General features: G+C 49.3%; 1 protein-coding gene across 2 annotated transcripts in view; it reads right to left on the reverse strand.

Moving 5' to 3' along the window:
• SMCHD1 (structural maintenance of chromosomes flexible hinge domain containing 1) overlaps positions 1-18,112 on the reverse strand; it is a 3,133,956-nt gene that overhangs the window by 241,995 nt on the left and 2,873,849 nt on the right. For both annotated transcript variants that reach the window (XM_069620859.1, XM_069620860.1), the window contains exon 43: positions 5,048-5,157. In XM_069620859.1, the coding sequence (XP_069476960.1) occupies positions 5,048-5,157 (110 nt within the window). The remainder of the gene's footprint in view (positions 1-5,047; positions 5,158-18,112) is intronic.

Below are 18,112 nucleotides of genomic sequence, written 5' to 3' on the forward strand. Positions count from 1 at the left end.
GGCGGTTCCGAGTTATCCTCGGACAGCTTGATGAGGTGTGCGCAAAATGCAGACCAAACATTTTTGGGGCGAGAGCGTGTGGAAAGGGAGTTGATGTATTCCTCTTCGCAAGTCTGAGTCCAGGTGAGTGCCTTCAGCCACATATCAAAAGGTGGGAGGGGAGGGGCGCTTCCAACATTGTAATACACATTTCTTAGCCACCATACAACTGACCTATCAGCACTATCCCTTCTCCACACCCCAAACAATACACCAAACAGGTCCGGTTCAACCGTGGCACCCACAATATCAGAGAGAGCCCGTAGGATCTCATCCCAGAACCCGCTGAGTTTGGTACAGGTTGAGAACATGTGAATCTGGTCAGCACCTTCAATATGGCACCTAGCACAGGCCTGTACGCGGTTTCGAGTAAACCTAGCATTTTGATGTGGGGTGTAATATAGCCTGTTTAATATCTTATATTGCATGCAGTGAAACCTGAAATTGAGGGAAACTCGGCGTGTGCGAGAGCACAGTTTCCTCCATGTATCATCTGAGATCTCAGGACCAAGTTCATCAGCCCATTCATCGTGTGCAGTAGGGGGGTTGGTCAGGAGATTTTGCTAACAACATTTTAGACAGGGCCGAGACCACCCCGCGGACGCCACCCTGCAGCATTTCCATTGCCGACCCAGTGTGACCAGGATGCCACGTTTGTGGAGTGATAAACTTCCCTTCAGGGAACAGATCGGTCAAGGCCTGATAGCCCAGTGCTAGCCAGTGCTGGGCCAGAGGTTTGTGTGTGGGCTCGAGCCCGGGGAATCCCAGATGGGGAGCCATTTGTAATAGAGGCGTGGGTCAGAGGTTAGACACAGTAGCCGATTCCAGGCTGATGAATGAGCGGCAGCACAGTGAAGGGCGCGGATGTTAGGGTAGGCAGCGGTCCCCTAGTGGCACCGTGACATCCACGCTCGACCCTTGATGTATATGGCGGCAGGGTTGCACCATAGGATTGCCCACCGGACTCCGGACACGATGGCAGGGGAACTCAGGTGGTGCGGTCCACACCATTAGCCCATATCAGTTCGGGCAGACTTTTGTGGGGTGATGCTATCCAGTTCTACCAGGCCCAGAGCAGCGTCCTCAAGTGTGATACGAGGTGAAGCGCCAGCTGGGTAGTATGCAGCGTGCAGGGCCAGAGAGTAGGGGCACAACCAGCAGGGCGAAAGGCTGCTTATGACTGGACCCCCTCTAATGCACAGGCCTCACCATGTGCACTGGTTACAAGAGAGAGCTGGGGTCCTAAAGATGAGCGCGGCCTGGAGTGATGTGGCCTGGGGGGGGGGGGGTTACAGAGCTCACAGCGGGCGATATTCCATTTCAGCAGATTCAGGGCATGTGGAAACAAATTCGGTGGGATTGGAGGCCACACCTCAATTCGGAGGGGGCCAGCAACAGCACAGAAATCCGGGCTGGGGCGGGGCCAAGATGTGATTAGAATGGGTCAGTGAGGTGGCCATCCTCCAAGTACAGTCAGGCAGAGCAGGGCCTGGGCCAGTGTCAGGAGGCCGTGGTAAGTTGGAGCCGTGCTGTTTTTGCAGGGCGGGGTGGCTGTTAGGCAGAATCATGTGCACAAGTGGTAGTACAATTTCACCTTTGGTACAAGCCTGTACTACACAGAAAAAGTAGTAGCAGTGGCTGAGCAGCCAGACTTATCTCAAGAGCAAATGAGCAGTAGTAGAGATTACACAAAGGACTACGATTACTGTGACTCAAGCAAACACTGACTCAAGGTTTCTGGTTAAAAAATGTAAGTACATTTATTTTTAAACCATCTGTTCATAAAACACTTCACTTCTATTAAATTAAAACCACACTTCAAATATACTACATACAACCAATTCCCCTTGTGCAGATAAATTCAAGGTAAGTGCATTGGATTGGACGGACAGATGTTGTGAAATAAAGACTTTACTGTGGGTTAATACGCGATCACTTTTTGACAGTAATGACAATTCGGTCTTACGAAAGAAAGGCGTACCCACGAGAAGAAACGTTACAGAAGTCCAACACACTTAGCACATGAGTTAACACAAGAGAATAGGGGATAGAAATCATAGGCAATACTTTTGTCAAGGCACATAGAATCAGAAGATACTTTCTAAAACGTAGATAAAAGTCAATAGGCCTGCGCCAGTGTCAAATGGGACAGGGGTCCTGTTGTTGAGGATCACAAGGTTAGAACAGTTCACGATTCAAGATTGCCAGGAGTACTTGGATATTGTCAAAAGGGAAGCAAAAGTTATAAGAGGGAAGGAAGATAAGGACAAGCCTTTGGTGAGGAGAACGGGTTCACCCCAATTCCTCGAAGCCGGACACAGTACCTTATTCGTTTGAAGAAAAGCTGGTGCAGTTGTTCCTGGTAGCTCCTGCAGACTCACGGTTCCTGGAGCTTCAGTCGTGAGCACAAGAAGGCGGACGTCTGGAGCGATCTGCACTACCCAGGGATGAGGCCAGCAGCAGCAAAGCAACGGTGAATAAAAGGTACGCTCCTTTGAAACAGGAGAGGCTCTTCAGATGGCTATCCGGACCACTACAGCTGTGTGCAGCGATTTCAACCAAGAAGAGGATCCTCTGGCTGTAGAAGGTGAGCTGGTTGATCCCACCAAGCTCAAGTGAAGAAGACTCCAGACTGGATCTTCTCTTGTCGTTGAAGGGTAGATAGCTCAAGTATGCAGCAGGGCTTCACCGGGACTCACTTCTCTTCGGTTCTTTGCAGTTTCAGTGGCGACTCTGACTTCCAGCCCAAGAGTCCTGCCTTTTATGCCAAAATCCCCCATTCACAAAGCCTGGCTGCCAATCACTCAGCAGGGGGGTTTGTCCGGCCCAAACAACCACCTCAGCCAATCGACACAAAGTGCGACTTGGGTCTCCAAGGAGACCCTGTGCAGGGGGTGACTAAACCCTGCCCTCACATTCAGCCCACCCAGACGCCAAAGGTCGGCGAACAAAGAAGGCAAACCTGGTTTGCCGCGCAAAGTAAAACACAAGAAGGATTTGAACAAAAAGAAATGGCGATAAAACCCGACCGGAGCCAAAATAAAAAGTATTTGGTCAAGCGGGTTTAAGTTTGAGGCTAATACAATAGCCTAAAACAGTAACACGCTTATATACTATAGTTGCGGTAGAAAAGATAGGGTAGGTACCACTGCCACCAGCCAAGTCTTAGTGTTAAGGGAGCGAAACAAAGCTTCAAGAGGCGCAGACAAAAAGGAGTAGGAATTAACCCTTTCCAGTACTCCATGTAAGATGGGGTGTACAGGGGTCTGCAGTTTAAATGAATACATAAAGTTAATGACAACTTTACCTGTTTCTGGGGGACAGTAGTCAGCCCCAGAAAAATGGAGTCAGTGGGAAGTCTAAAAGACAACCCTGTGTCACTGCACCGAAGGTGCTGTGTAACACACACAAACAGTTGGGCTCATGGAGTGGTGTGGCCCCAGAGCCCAAGATCACACAAACAGTAGAAATACACATGGCAAAACACTTGTAAGAGTGGGAAAAAGGTTCACACCAGGTGAAAAAAATAAACCCCAGAAATCGAGCAAAGCTGCTGAGGGACTCACTAGGTAACGGAAATTAGCCATAAATGAGAGTTCTCCCTGACAGTGGCACCACGCAAGTAGTGAAGGAGCACTAAGGGAGCACCGCAGGGTACAGCGCTTAACGCAACACCGCTCCAAAACAAATAAGAGGTCTGGTGGGCCGAACCCGCCCCCCCTAACCCCCCACCGGCTCACCTGTTTATCCGTAATCAGGAGCCGCCGCTGGCGCAGCGCAGCGGGGCAGGCAGCCTTGTTCCAGGCTCCAGGCAGGCGGCCGCCGCAGCACCTGGGTCGCGCCGCGTGGGGAGAAGCTTCCAGGAGCCGCACCAACCCAGGGCGGAGGCCGCACAGCCAGCGAACTTGCAAGCTGGATCCCGCGTTGATCGACCTCCTCACACGCGAAGGGGTGAAGCCGGTGGCGGGATGGCAGGCAGTCGCAAGCGGCCGGTATCAACACAGGCGGGCAGTCGCAGCTTCCCAACAAGGATAGGCGGGGCCAGGAGAGCACCACAGTGTTCTCAGGGGCTGGTGCGGGCAGGTAGATGTCAGCGCCGGTCCGGCCACCAACGCAGGGCGCCAACAGGAGACAGCAGCAGGCGGAGGCCGCACTGCAGTATCAAGAGCCCCTCACACGGCCCAGGGTGGGCGACGCTTCCAATATTCACCCCAAAGATGCTGTGCAGTATAATCATTAAGTAGTCTTCTTCTCAAGGGCGGATGGCCAGCGATGCCGCTGTTCTAATGAAGCTGCAGCCGGTGTAGCACGGAGCTCAGTAGCCATTTCCGGGCTGCTTAACAGCACCCCCCTTATCTTTAGAGTTTAGTCTGCTACCATCCTGGATTACTTATGATCATCATAGTTTTGTTACAGGGGTGCAGATCTTAAATGCAGTCCATGCGCTGCAGAGACTTGGCTGTCCCAGCTGCGGTCAAGCGATCACCTGTGACCTCTGCACCTGCTCTGTGTCACTGGTAGATCAGGCAGTGCAGATTAGGATACTGATGCAGCAAGGCACAGATACAGAGTATGCTTTTGGCTTGGAGCATATGAAAGGGGTATCTAATCCACGGATTACCCTTTCAGAGATGGAATTACCTGCATCATTTTATTAATGACTAATTTTATTAATTAATAAAAAATTTTAAAAAACAGGGCTTCTATACCATTGAAAAAGGCAATCCATCACAGTCACATCCCAAGTCATGGGAGGCAAAGATGTCGAAAATAGCTGCAAAGCACCCCTTTGTGTATGAAAAAATGTCTCTAACCAAACTTGCACCTGGATTTATGGGGTGGGCAATTTGTAAGGTGAGGAATCTATGGTAGGAAGGGAAGGAATCCATTAGAAGAATCTATTCGTATGAATGTAGAACAAAACTGCCACAATACTGCAAATATACAAACATCCTATATCAGATAAAGGAAAAGCTTTAAACATGGCCCTATCTTAATATATGCTTACCTATTTGGCATTCTTTGACATGCTCTGGAAACACAAGTAGATCTCTAGCATATACTGGATTCCCTGCCGGTTTGAAAAGGCTTCTTCCATTCCGTAGGTGCGGTAAAGGTCTGATAAAAAAAAAAAGAAGAAAACAAGTATTATTCTGCCAGGTACTAATATGAGAACATCAACAAAAAAAAGACCTTAATAGTGATTTTGGAACTCTTAGGGCCTTATCACGAGTTTGGCGGTAACCCTTAAATGCGGCCGTTGCGCTATTACCGCCGCATTTAAGGGTCCGCCAAATCATGGCCTTGGGAGATTTCCCCCAAGCTCTGAGCTGGGGGCAAATCCGCCGCAAATTTGCCGATCTTCGGCGCTATTACTGTCGGCGGGAAATCCGGCAGCGGTAATAGCGCAAAAATTCCCCATTGGGCCCAATGGAGAATTCCCGAATGGGCCCAATGGGGAATGGGAACCAACCGTTCTGCCAAACCCGTGATCCGGCGCTATTAGCATCAGTGTGTTTGGCGGTAGCGATAATAGCACCAGGCCTACCGCCCAACTCGTGATGAGGCCCTAACTCTAAGCTCTCCCTCCTCCAAAAATATGGGGAAATCACTGCAGCCTTAGATATCACCTCGGGGCAAGCTGTTCTGACCCTATCAGTTTAAGAATTTTAAAGAAGACCACCTGAATGCTTGCCTAAGTCACCAACTTTGCTACTCATTTATTGTTCTCATTGATCTCTGGTTATGGTGGGGAACTGCCTCCTCCTATTTATCTGCAATTATCTAGTTAATGGTAAATCCCTTTTTGAGGTTTATTTTAATTGGCAACTTAAGAAAAAGTTACTGTTGTAATTTTCAATGTGCTAAATGTCATACTAATTGCTGTCAATGAATTTATCTGTTGTGCTAAAACACTTCCCTGCGAACACGTCCCCTGCCTGGCGAACTTCCAACATATTTCTTTTTTATATTTGTGACAAAATACCATGCATTTCTGTGATTTTCAGTGCAGTGCATGTCTAACAAGGATTGTTAGCAGTAGAGTTGGATACCTTTCATCAAACATTTCAAGTGATAGGGGGCCACACTTCAGATCTGCTATACATTTGATTGAACCGCTATAAATGTAATGCCCCCCACAAATGGTTTTATATAAACTCGATAAGAACCCGGCTGTAGTGCATATATCATTTGATAGGCGATGTATCCGAACCCCTAAGCATTTAATTGAACCCCAATAAGTGTGATGATCCCCAAAATGTTATGTACATTTTATATAAATATAAGAATTCCAATGAATTTGATATAAAAATGTGATGGATTTAGCCAAACACCACATTTCATTTAACACCAATACATTTTATATAAATTTGATAAGAACCCCAAAGTGTTTGATACAAAAATACAACTTTGATAGCACCCCTACAGTTTGAATGGGCCTGCCTGCTAAAGGCATATGTCTAAGGGCAGTTCTAAGGCTATGAAGCTCTTAGGGGTGGGGTCCCAAAATACGGATATATAGCTGTTATTGTAGACCTTGAAAACAAGTCTGCTCTTCAGACTTTTTCGGGGCTATGCAGCGTGGTGTCAAGGAAACTTCAATTACTAACAGCTACAGTTATGACAAGGAGAAAACAGCCCCCCCCCCCCCCCCGACAGACCCAGTGATCCCAATGATAGCTATTTACCTTATTGCCTTAGGAAAAGATACAACATTCTTGATGCAATGGACGAATCACAGGCTTTGATGGAGGACCGTAAAGATCCAAAGCTCAGTTGGGATATGTCTACACTTTCTGTGGGCAGTCAGCTGTCTCTCATTGCCACTATCATGGGGCAGATTGTTGGAGATGTCATTCAAAACACTCAGGTGAGTGCAGCCAAAGATATGGCTAATTTGCAAATGGCTAACAATGCAGAGGATGTGGTTCTCGAGCAGCCCATGGGTGTAGAACCTGTACTATCATGTCTAGATAAGCAACATGCTGAAATGGAGTCTGACTACAACAGATAAAAGTCTATGATCACGCAGAATGACAGAGTTAAGTGGGGGAGAGTGACCCCGACCCCCTCAACATTCGGGGAATACAGAAGGACATGGATCATGGATATCGGATGTCGTGCCAGCCAGTGAGTATATTTTTAAAGCAAACATGTGTACCTTTTTAGGGGTGTGACACCTAACCTGAAATTAAAACCATGCATTTTTGTTTTTGTCTACATCCTCTAGCTTACAAAAAAGATGGCAATGAGGAGAGCCAAGCTGTAGCATACACTGTCAATATTTACTGTGTTTGTTGCTCAAATCAAATTGAAAACTCAGGGAATCTCATAAATAGCTCTGTAAGCAATGCATCTCAATAATGGAGACCGACAGTGTTAAAGACGATGCAGTCACAACAGTTGTGACCTGTTTCAATATCCTACCCATTCAGGGCTTCACGGTCATAGTGGTGAAAACGTGTTTAAAACATCATTTTCACAAATGGTGGGCCGGGCATAAAATTGAAGATCTGCAGCAGAAGGCTCATGAATTTTGCAAATATGCTATTACAGATAAATTGTTACATAAAATATGGTACATGTTGAGCCTTAAAAGTCTTGTAAAAATGATGCATCTGATACAAGGGTTGGGAAAGGGGTGGAACAATGTGTTTCTAAAATGTTGTGGGCTATACAAGTAGCGTATAAATAAGCCCCATTTGAAAATGAAGCAGCTTTGACAGTGTGTTGAATCCGATGGTGTCATCACTCCTTTCCCAATTGTGACCTCTCCCCATGTGGCCAGGGGAGGGCAGCTGCTACCTGATCCTGGAACCTGGGGGGTGGCTATATGAGGGAGGATCACATCGGGGGGAGGCGACCTTCGGGGGAGGGGGGTTTGGGTGACATGACCTCATCTGCAGAGACATGGTATCCCCTTTTACTTTTGAGGATACCCCCGGAATTCCCCATGTCTTAATGGCATATTGTCATGCCTCCCCGCACCCGCATAGAAAGGTTACTGAAAACCCTTAACCATTCTCTCTATAAAAGTCATCAAAACCTGACTTGCCATTCAAAACTAGTGATAACACTTTCCCACACTTTTCATACAAGTCATCAAGGACTGACTTCCCTTTCCTTAAACAGAAAAATACTGCAACGAGGAAGATGAGCCAAGTAATGAAGAACAATGGAGGCCAAGAGCACAAGCTGACTGATGCCGACCGGTGGACAAGCTGACAAGGAGACGCTGATTGGAGAACTCTAGTCCCGTCAGTGTCGACCCAGGGACTGTGGGGCTGGTGCGAGGTCTGTGGAGCCAACCTGGCTTACCGAAAAGACCCAGGAGAGCGGACTACAGAGGAGGGCATGCTGCGAGGACACCAGAAGTAGAAGATCGTTTTTCTGAGCATTTGCAGGTACCGAAAGGCAGCCTCCACACCGCCGAAGTCCGGAGAGACACAGAACAGATGAGAGGGAGACACAAGCGGCACAGAAGCTGGTGAAGCACAGGCAGCGAGAGGGAGCGGAACACTGAAGAAGAGCCACATGATTTCTGCGGAAGAACCTACATAAGCCGCCAAGAGCCGGTCGGTCTACCCAAGGGAAGCGGGGACACCGGGGCATGTTGGCAACCTTGGGAAAAGCAAATAACAGTGCATGAAGTATATGAGAAAGAACAAGCAAGTGAATAGTTCATAAAGTTAGGTTTATAAGTGTATGCAGCATACCTATAAGAAAAGCACTGGCAGGATAGTATACCAGGCAGACTCAAAACAGACCAGAACAGAGTGAATATAAGAGACTATCAAGCAGTGAGCACACAAGAATAGCCCTGGCAGGAGAGTATAGCAGGCAGATGCAAACTGCAAGTGTGTTCAGATAAGAAAGCCTTAGCAAGAAAGCATACCAGGGAAGGTCAAGATGGACAGTGTGAAGAATACATCACATAAGGAAGTCCTGATAAGGATGCATCAGGACTAGCAAAACGCTGTGTTGAAACATAGTGAAGGGGAGAGAAAGCCTGGTAGGAGACTACACCAGCCAAGATGTTTTGTATAACAGTTGTGTTGTTGATCAAAAGAAAGGTTTAAGTTACTTACCTGTATTCTCCAGTATGGGTCTGGCATGATTTCACATGCTCATGAATAACGATTACACAGCAGTACATATACATAACCACAGGTGGTGGCAAGGTTCAACAGAAGCAATAAAACCCTCACACCTGGAACAGACTCACATCAAGTAAACAAGTTGCGTAGCACCGCTAGGCAGACCCGGGAGTCCTCACTGGAATCCCTATCATCGCAGATGTTGAGCAGGGGCACACCAGAGAGAAGAACAAGTTACTTATCAACTGTAACGTTCTTTCAACACGATGTTCATCCCACGTATTCCTCATTTTAGATATATTCATCAGCTTGCTGCCTCTTTCGGAAATGTTTTCGCCATAGGGCCCAGTGCTCGAGGCCGCGTAGCATGGTCCCTCGAAGGCCAGCGTCAGCGTCATCCGTCATATAAATGGCTCGAGCCGCGCCCGTTGGTTCAGTTCTGTTTTTTCGATGTTAATGGTCGCATCAGTTGTATTTTGTGTTGGCAGAAGTCAGGCTCTTAAGGAAGTACAAGTGCAACAGGCTTAAGAACTGTACAGAGGGGTAGGTTGGGAGGGTTGATGAGGAATATGTGGGAGGAACATCCAGTCGAAAGAACGTTACAGTTGGTAAGTAACTTGTTCTTCGAATGGATTGTGTCCTCCCACGTATTCCTCATCTTAGATAGACTCCTATTGCAGTTGTAATTTAGAGGAGGAGGGAGTACCATAGTTCTTCAATTATGCACAGAATGAAGGACGGCTTTTTCAAAAAGGCCTCCTTGGTAAGAAGTGGTGTATAAACAATAATGTTTTGCAAAAGTGTGCATTGATGACCAAGTGGACGCAGCACAAATGTCTTGCACTGGGACACCCCTCTAAAGAGGAAGTTGCTATGCCCCTGGTTGAATGAGTCGTTAAACCATCTGGAGGCTCCTTCCCAGCCAATTTGTAACATTCAGATATTGCTAGGATAATCCATCTGGATATAGTTTGTTTGGACATCCCAAGGCCCAATTTGTGTCCAGTATAACCGACAAACAACTGATCTGTTTGTATAAATCTTTCCAGTCTAGATATGTAGAAACTGAGAGCCCTTTTAGGGTCTAGTCTGAGGAATCTTTCCTCCTCTTTACTAGCGTGCGGAGGAGGATAAAAGGATGGTAAAGTGATTTTCTGTGACAGATGAAAATCCGTAACTATTTTAGGTAAGAAAAAGGGCTTGACCTTCAAAACAACTTGGAAAACCGTGTGAGGAGGCTTGCAAGAGAGCGCCTGAAACTCACTCACCCTGCGGGCTGAAGTTAGAGCTACTAGTAGAACCGTATTTTTTTAAAAAACTTTTATTTATTGGCAGAAAGTTACGACAGGTACAGTACAGAGATAAGCTAACATCATAGTATCACATATCGGCAGTAAATCATAGCTATTTCAGGCATCACAGACTGGGGGGGTTGACATTCCAGGAGATCACGAATGACTCAGTTCCTGTGGTGAGTTAGGCGGGCCTGGTGGGGGGTTGGAGCTCCACTCAACCTTGGCTCTATTGTTCAGATAGCTGCAGAATTCTGTCCACACATTTTTGGGGCGGGATGGCATGGGCAAGGATCCGATATACTCTTCTTCACACATTTGTACCCAAGCGAGGGGGGGGGGGGCAGGGGGGTGCGGCGCTTCCAACATTGCAATATACATCTTTTGGCGACAATCGCACTTACATTTAGAAATTTTTACATTTTACTTTCATTTTCCCCAGGCAAAATTCCGAACAGCAAGGCTAATGGGTCTAAGTCTACTGGGGACCCAATTATCTCTGAGAGCGCCTTTGTCACTTCCATCCAAAACGTATTTAGTGCAGCACAGGACCAAAACATGTGTACATGATCTGCCTCTCCAGATTTACATTTCGGGCATGTGTGAGTCGGGGAATGTGAGCATTTTGCTACTCTGTGCGGTGTGTAGTAAAGCCTGTTGAGGAGATTGTATTGTATGCAACGGAATCTGGCACTAAGGGAGACTTTACGCGTGTGTGTACACATTTTGCTCCACATTTCATCATTGATTTCCGTTTCCAGCTCCCTGGCTCATGCTTCCCGTGGTTTGAGGGCTACAACCTCCAGTTTTCCCAGCTGCATTTTATACGGAGAGGATATTATGCCCCTGCCCCCTACTGAGTTTGCTATGTATTGGAGTTCAGGTGAGTCTGGGGGTTCGTCTGGGTACTTGGGCCACATTACCCGCACCGCCGCTCTCAGCCTGCAGTATTGTAGTAGCTCAAGCGCGGAGTTGGAGTGTTCGGGCCGCCATGTTTGAGGGGTGATAAATGTGCCATCAGGGTATAGGTCAGAGCCCGGTAGCCCAGGTTTTCCCAGTGTCGCGAGAAATGCTGGTCGTATGTGGGAGTAAGTCCAGGAAATTGCCAAATGGGAAGCCATTTATAGTATGGGCAGTGCTCTTGTTTAGAGTGCAGAATACTGTTCCATGCTCTGATTGTGATAGCCACAGGGTCTGCAGGGGCGTCTGTCTGGAATGTACGGTGTAAAAGTAAGGTCATGATTTTAGTCCCATCACCTGCCAGTTTCTCTAATTTGACTTGAGGGGGCAGATTCAGGTGTGCGTACCTGTGAGTAGCGAGGTGGGCCTGTGCCACGTTCCAGTATAGTGTTAGGTCTGGGGCTGTGAAACACCCTTTTTCATAGGGTAAAATCATATGTTGCCACTTCTTGCGGACTGCTCCAGAGTGCCAGAGAAATTGGGCACACGCCAAGCCACACCGGAACATTGGCAAAGATATAGAGGAGCTTGGGGACCGCTATCATTTTTATCAGGGACAGTCTGCCCACGAGGGACAGTGGGAGATTGCGCCATTTAAGCATTTTGGATTCAATGAGCTGTGCCGCTGTCTCGTAGTTGTCCGCCAGTAAGGAAGCTTTGGTTAGTGACACTTGCACACTGAGGTACCTAATGCCATCCGGGGACCAGCGTAGGGGGGATTCACATGCCGGTTGCTGGGTTGCTATAGTGAGAGGGAAGATTTCTGTTGATGGTGAAACCGAAGTACGTGCCTATTTTGGTTATGTCTCGGATGAGCGGGTCTAGGTGTGTGGAGGGGTTTCTGACGTAAAGGAGTACGTCATCCGCGTACAGTGAGATGATTTCCGGCATGTCCTGTAGGCGAATGCCCTTGCGGGTGTGTCGATCCCTGACATGATCAGCCATCGGTTCAATGGCGAGCACGAAAAGGATGGGGGAGAATGGACACCCCTGACGGGTACCTCTTTATAGCGCAAAGGGAGAGGAGGTAACGGAGTTGACTAGCACCCTGGCCAATGGTCCTGTATATAGTAGTTTAATATATGAGATCATATTTGGTCCTACTCCCATTTTTTCCAGCACGGCCCATAAGTATTGCCATGAAACCATGTCAAATGCCTTTTAAGCGTCTAGTGTGACCGCCACTGCATCAGCATTTGGATCAATTCTGGACATCACGTTGAATAGGCGGCGGATGTTAAGTGCCGTAGAGTGACCGGGAACAAATCCACTTTGGTCAGCGTGGACCAGATGGGGCATGAATGGGAGGAACCTGTTAGCGATTGTCTTAGCGAAGATTTTCATGTCGATGAGCGACAGGTGCCTGTAGGACCCGCATTCATCTGGGGGTTTCCTTAGTTTAGAGAGGACTGTTATTAGGGCTTCTTTTAAGGAGGGAGGGAGGGTGTTTAATCGGAGTGATTCGGTCCAGACCCCGTACAATACGGGTGCTAAAATGGCAACATGTTCCTGGTAGAACTCAGATGTAAGCCCATCGGGGCCTGGGGCTTTATTCTTAGGAAGGTCTGAAATTACCTGGACTATCTCATCTAACGTGAACGGAGCGTCGAGTTGCTGCTTGGTGTTCTGGGAGATGAGGGTCATAGGAAAGCGTTCTAGCAGGTAGTCCAGGTCATGGTCTGTGTGTTCCGGCTCTAGGCCATATAGGTTAGCATAGAAGCTAGCAAAGGTGTCAATGATGGCTTGGTCCGACCAGTGTCTCAAGCCCTTTTCATCAGTAATGCTATCTATTCGGGTCCTGCCTCCCTCCGCATGCACCAATTTGGCCAGGGTTCTCCCAGGCCTGTCTCCCTCACCGTACCTCCGGACAGCCACGGGGCGAGCATTGTATCGCACCTCACTTAGGGCGCGAGACTCAAATAATTCCAGTTCTGTTCTAATCTTTGCTAGGGTTGCCGGAGCTGGTGAGGAAACGTACTCCATTTCTAGGGTTTTGAGCTTTGTTTCGGAGTTGTTTAAGGCCTGCCTTATGGCTTTGAGGACCCCCCCCCGCCTCCCTCGAAAATGCACATCCCTCTGATGTATACCTTAAATGCCTCCCAGCGGGTCCCCTCATGTGTGTCGGGCGTTTTGTTATTTTCAAAGAAAGTGTTTATGTCCGCTAGGATCTCGGCTTTAAAGACGATGTCAGATAGAGCGCCAGATTTAAATCGCCAGGTGGGTCGGGCTGCCAGTGTAGTACCCAGTTGGATCTGCAGTAGCACTGGGGAGTGGTCAGAAAGCGTGCGTGCAAGGATCCTGACATCCGAAACCCTGCCCACCCGGTTCCCGGACAGAAGGAACAAATCTATTCTTGAGGAGCTGTCGTGTACCGTAGAATAGAAAGTATAGTCTAGTTCATGGGGATGGAGCGTTCTCCACACATCGTGTAGATTTAGGGAACTCGTGTGTAAGAAGTCGCTTGGCAGCTCGAGTTGTGGCCCTGTGCGTAGTGGTCGTTCTATCTAGGACGTTGTCAAGTATAAGATTCATGTCTCCTCCCCATATAATGGAGCCTTCCACATATCTCATAAGGATGGCGGTCATTGCGTCTATAAATTCGGGGGAATTGATGTTGGGCACGTATGAATTAACAAGCAAGCATTCTTCGTTAGCTAGAGAGCAGTGGGGAATTACATATCTACCTTCTGTGTCGATGTGGGATGTGTGGAGTGTGAACTTTACCGACTTGTGGATGAGAGTAAGAACTCCCCTGGCTTGAGTGGAGTATTGGGTATAGTATCTGTTGGGGCCCCAGGTCTGTGCTAGGTTTGATGATAGGAGTTTCATAGCGTGTGTCTCCTGCAATAGAAGTACCCTGACCCCATGTCTTTGTGCATATGCCGTGATCCTACGAGACTTAGTAAAGTTCGTCAATCCCCGAACATTCCATGTCATTATTCTAATAGCCATGCGGACAGTTTATGGGACATCCAGGTGTAGAATCTGTCTCTGACCATTGCCATGTGTGCTGTGATGGTGCAAAAACGCCTCTCTGTAAAACCAGTCACACCCATCCTGCCATTTTTTGTAAAACATTCCCCAACTTCCCCTCCCCCCTCCCTCACCGCCCAGTACAAGCTAGCAGTGTGATGATACCCACCCCCAGAACAAGCAACAGCGTACAATCCCCAACTCGGCAACGCCTGACCAATAGCCCAACCGGGGCTTGAACATGAACACTTCGCCTTAAAAGGCATTGCAGCTGCAGTGGGGGCTGCCGTCTGACCCACATTTATCAATACATTTTATGATGAAACATCATTAATCTTTTGAACGGCTGATGAAACTCAGGTTACGAAGAAAGGATACACATGATCTAGCGTAGCGAGATCCAGGCTGATACTGCCTTAGGCCAATGTATGACAGTAAGGCCTGACAACCGAAGTTCGGGCCCATTGTGTGGTGTTATAGTCAGGCGGATTAAGGGCGCATCCCCTCCAAGAAACTGTGATCTTGATAAACTGATGTTTGGGCTATGTTGTGCCCGAAGTGGGACGAAGGGAGGGGGACCATAAGCCTATCGGGGGGTAGTTCATAGGTTGGCCACAGCTGCTGGGGACTACAGTGGGGACCATGTCGTCCATGGGTTCCTCTGGAGGATCCACCTGTGGGATATGTGCCTCGATGAACTTGACTGCCTCGTCAGGGACCGTGAAAAAATAGAGTTTAATGCGATGGGTGAATTGTAGGCGAGCATGGAATTCGTACTCGATTTTCCTGTCTCTCAGCATTTTTTTCACACCTCCGAATTGGCGTCTCTCTATCTGCACCCCCACCGAAAAGTCAGGGAAGATCCTGATTATTTGTGAGTCCAGCCTTAGTTCCCCTTTCTCTCTGGCCAGTCGGAGCATGTGGTCTCTGTCCTTGTAACTTAGTAGTTTTGCAATTATTGGTTTGGGGAAGTCTCCTGGTTTGGGCTGGGATGCCAGTGAGCGATGTGCTCTTTCAACTGTGAAAAATGCTAAGAGCTCAGGGTTGTAAAGGAGGTCTTTGAGGAGTTGTTCAACGTGAATTCCATGCAACCTTTTTAGCGCAGATTCGGGAAACCCCACTATGCGAATGTTATTCCTACGCGACCTTGGTTCAAGGTCGTCGCACTTAGCCTTGACCTGCTTCATGTCACGGACAAGCTCATTGACTGTGTTTTGTAGGGTGTGGACGTTGTCCTCATTGGTTCCTATTCTTTGCTCCGCCTCAGTGATCTTGGCCCCATGTTGATCAAGTTTAGCTCTTAAGGAGGCTACATTCGCGTTGATATCATCCAGTTTTTCATGGAAAGCTGCAAAGTTTTTGCCCATGGACTCCATCATGGTGGTTAAGTCTGGTTGTGGGGGGTCCAGCAGAACCTCACTATCTTATTGTGCTGCAGAGGAGGATGCCTGGTCTGCCCTGGGCGCCGCCTTGGTGAAATTATCCATGGCGCCTACCTTGCCTACCCTGTTGGACATCGCTGTGGTGGGGGAACACCAAATTTGATAGGGTAGATGGTGGCCGCAGGTCGGGGCACCCGTAGAGCGCGTGGTGGCAGGCCAACGGTAGTGGCGTGTAGGTAACTCGAGTTTGGCGGTATTGGTACTTCCCCCCCCGGGGTTGGAGGTGGGCAGTTTGCAGCTGGGCAGTAATGGCAGAGAAGCAGTGGGAAGAGAGTAGCCGATGGAGCTGTATAATACTGGACTTCGCAGGCGCTTTGTGGCGGCCGCAGGCACTGAGTGGAGAGAGCTGGGGGGGGAGTCGAGCGAGCCCTACGTGGTTAGGTTCGCTTTGGGGTTCGGCTGGGCCCGCTGTGCTTAGAGCTGTTAGTGGGTTGAGTGGGGGGGCCCCCCGCAGGTTGAGGAGACACTATTCTCAGCTACGTGCGTTGATAGAGTGGGGAGATTCCCCCTTTTGATGGCACCCTGCGAGTCACAGATCCGCAGTGGGAGATCCCCAGTCCGTGGATACGTGGATTCCACTGAGGCGAGGGGGCCACGGGAGACATTGATTTGGGACCATTAGAGGTGGCCATGTGGGCCGGCGCAAGAACAGTGGGTAGCGAGGGTTGGGGGGAACAAAGCAGGCACCTGTGTAGGCAGTCTCCCTTGGTTGTACCAAGCACACTGGGCGAAGTGCAAGCATTGGGGTGGGTAGGGGGCGCCACCAGTGTGGAGCAGAGGGGTACAGTGAAGCTTTCAGCACCCACCTTATAGCCTTTGGGGTTGCACACTCAGAGGTTAGGGCCCCCTCACTTAGGCCAAGCCCAGATCTGGGGCCAATGAGGTATGGAGGCCTTGGCTGGGCACAGGGTTGTGTTGCAGGCTCCACAGCAGCAGAATGCAGCAATGTCCTAGTGCTTCCCAACCCAGGCATGTTGCTGGGGGGCCGAGTTGGGGGATCCTCGGTGGGGCCGCGGGCGTGTTCTCGCAGGGAGCCACGGGGGGGGGGGGGGGGGCAGCACCCACGTCCCGCCGCCGGCCACAGAAGCAGTTGCTAGAGTAGTCAGGCTGCCGGGAGAAGAGAGGAGCCCCACCCGCGTGGTGTCCGTGGATCTTCAGTTTGTTAGTGCAGCGCCCCGGCGTGGGACAAGCGAGACCCCCGCACCTCCAGACCAGGGGGGGCCGCGTTCATGTATGGGCGGGGAGGGGCTCCAGCGCCCAGCCCGTGGCAGCAGGAGCTCGATGGCCGCAGGGCCGGTTCCCTGCAGCCGTCGGGGCAGCAGTGCCGGGCCGCCCCACCGCAAGTCCACGGACGGGGCGGTGGATGGCTCGAGGTCCCGCCTCACCAGGCACCAGCGGGAGAGCAGATCTCCCCGACGAGGAAGCACCGCCGGGAGCTTGTGGTAGGTGGCGCCTGGACAAGAAGCGGGGCAGCGCCTCCCAGCAGGGACGCAGCAAGCAGCAACGAAATGGCAAAGGCGGCCCAGCAAGGGAATCCGCAGGCCGTCGCGGGCCCAGGTGTCACTCCACCGGTCCCAGGCACTGAATTTGCTCCAAACTTCGGCCAAACGCAGGGGAGAGTGTCAGTTAACGGATCGTGGCAGTATCCTTGGGGAATAGTAAGGATTAGTGCCGATATTTAGCAGATTCAATTGGGCAGGAACAGAGCTCACAGGCTAAGCAGCCATTTTCAGGGCTGCTCAACAGCGCTCCCCGTAGAACCATTTTTAAAGTTAGGAGCCTTAAAGGACAAGAATGTAAAGGCTCAAAAGGGGCACACATAAGAAACTTTAAAACTAAATTTGAATCCCACATGGGATCTTAGAATGGTGTAGGAGGGAACTTATTTGTTAACCCTTTAAGAAATTGAATAACCAAAGGCATTTTGAAATATGAAACTTCTTCTGAGGAGCGCTTAAAGATAGATAGCGCTGCCAAATATCCTTTAATAGTTCCAACTTGGAGCCCAGAGTTCGCTAAATGTAATAGAAAGGAAAGCACCATGGGAGTGGTACACTGAAAAGGATCCACATTCTTATCCCTGCACCAGTTACTGAATTTCTTTCAACGACACCGGTATAAGGATTTTGTTGCTGGCCTTCTGGCCGAAAGCAAAATCTCCATAACGTCATCCGGGAGGTCCCAATCCTTATATCACAACCTCTCAGAAGCCAGGCGTAAAGGTTGAGTCTCTTGACCTTTGGATGGAGAACCCGACCTTCCTCTTGCGAGAGAAGATCCTCTCTTTGTGGAAGACGTATCGGAGGGC

This window comes from Ambystoma mexicanum, chromosome 5q, assembly GCF_040938575.1.
Source record: "Ambystoma mexicanum isolate Mex_15411 chromosome 5q, UKY_AmexF1_1, whole genome shotgun sequence".
Lineage (NCBI taxonomy): Eukaryota > Metazoa > Chordata > Amphibia > Caudata > Ambystomatidae > Ambystoma > Ambystoma mexicanum.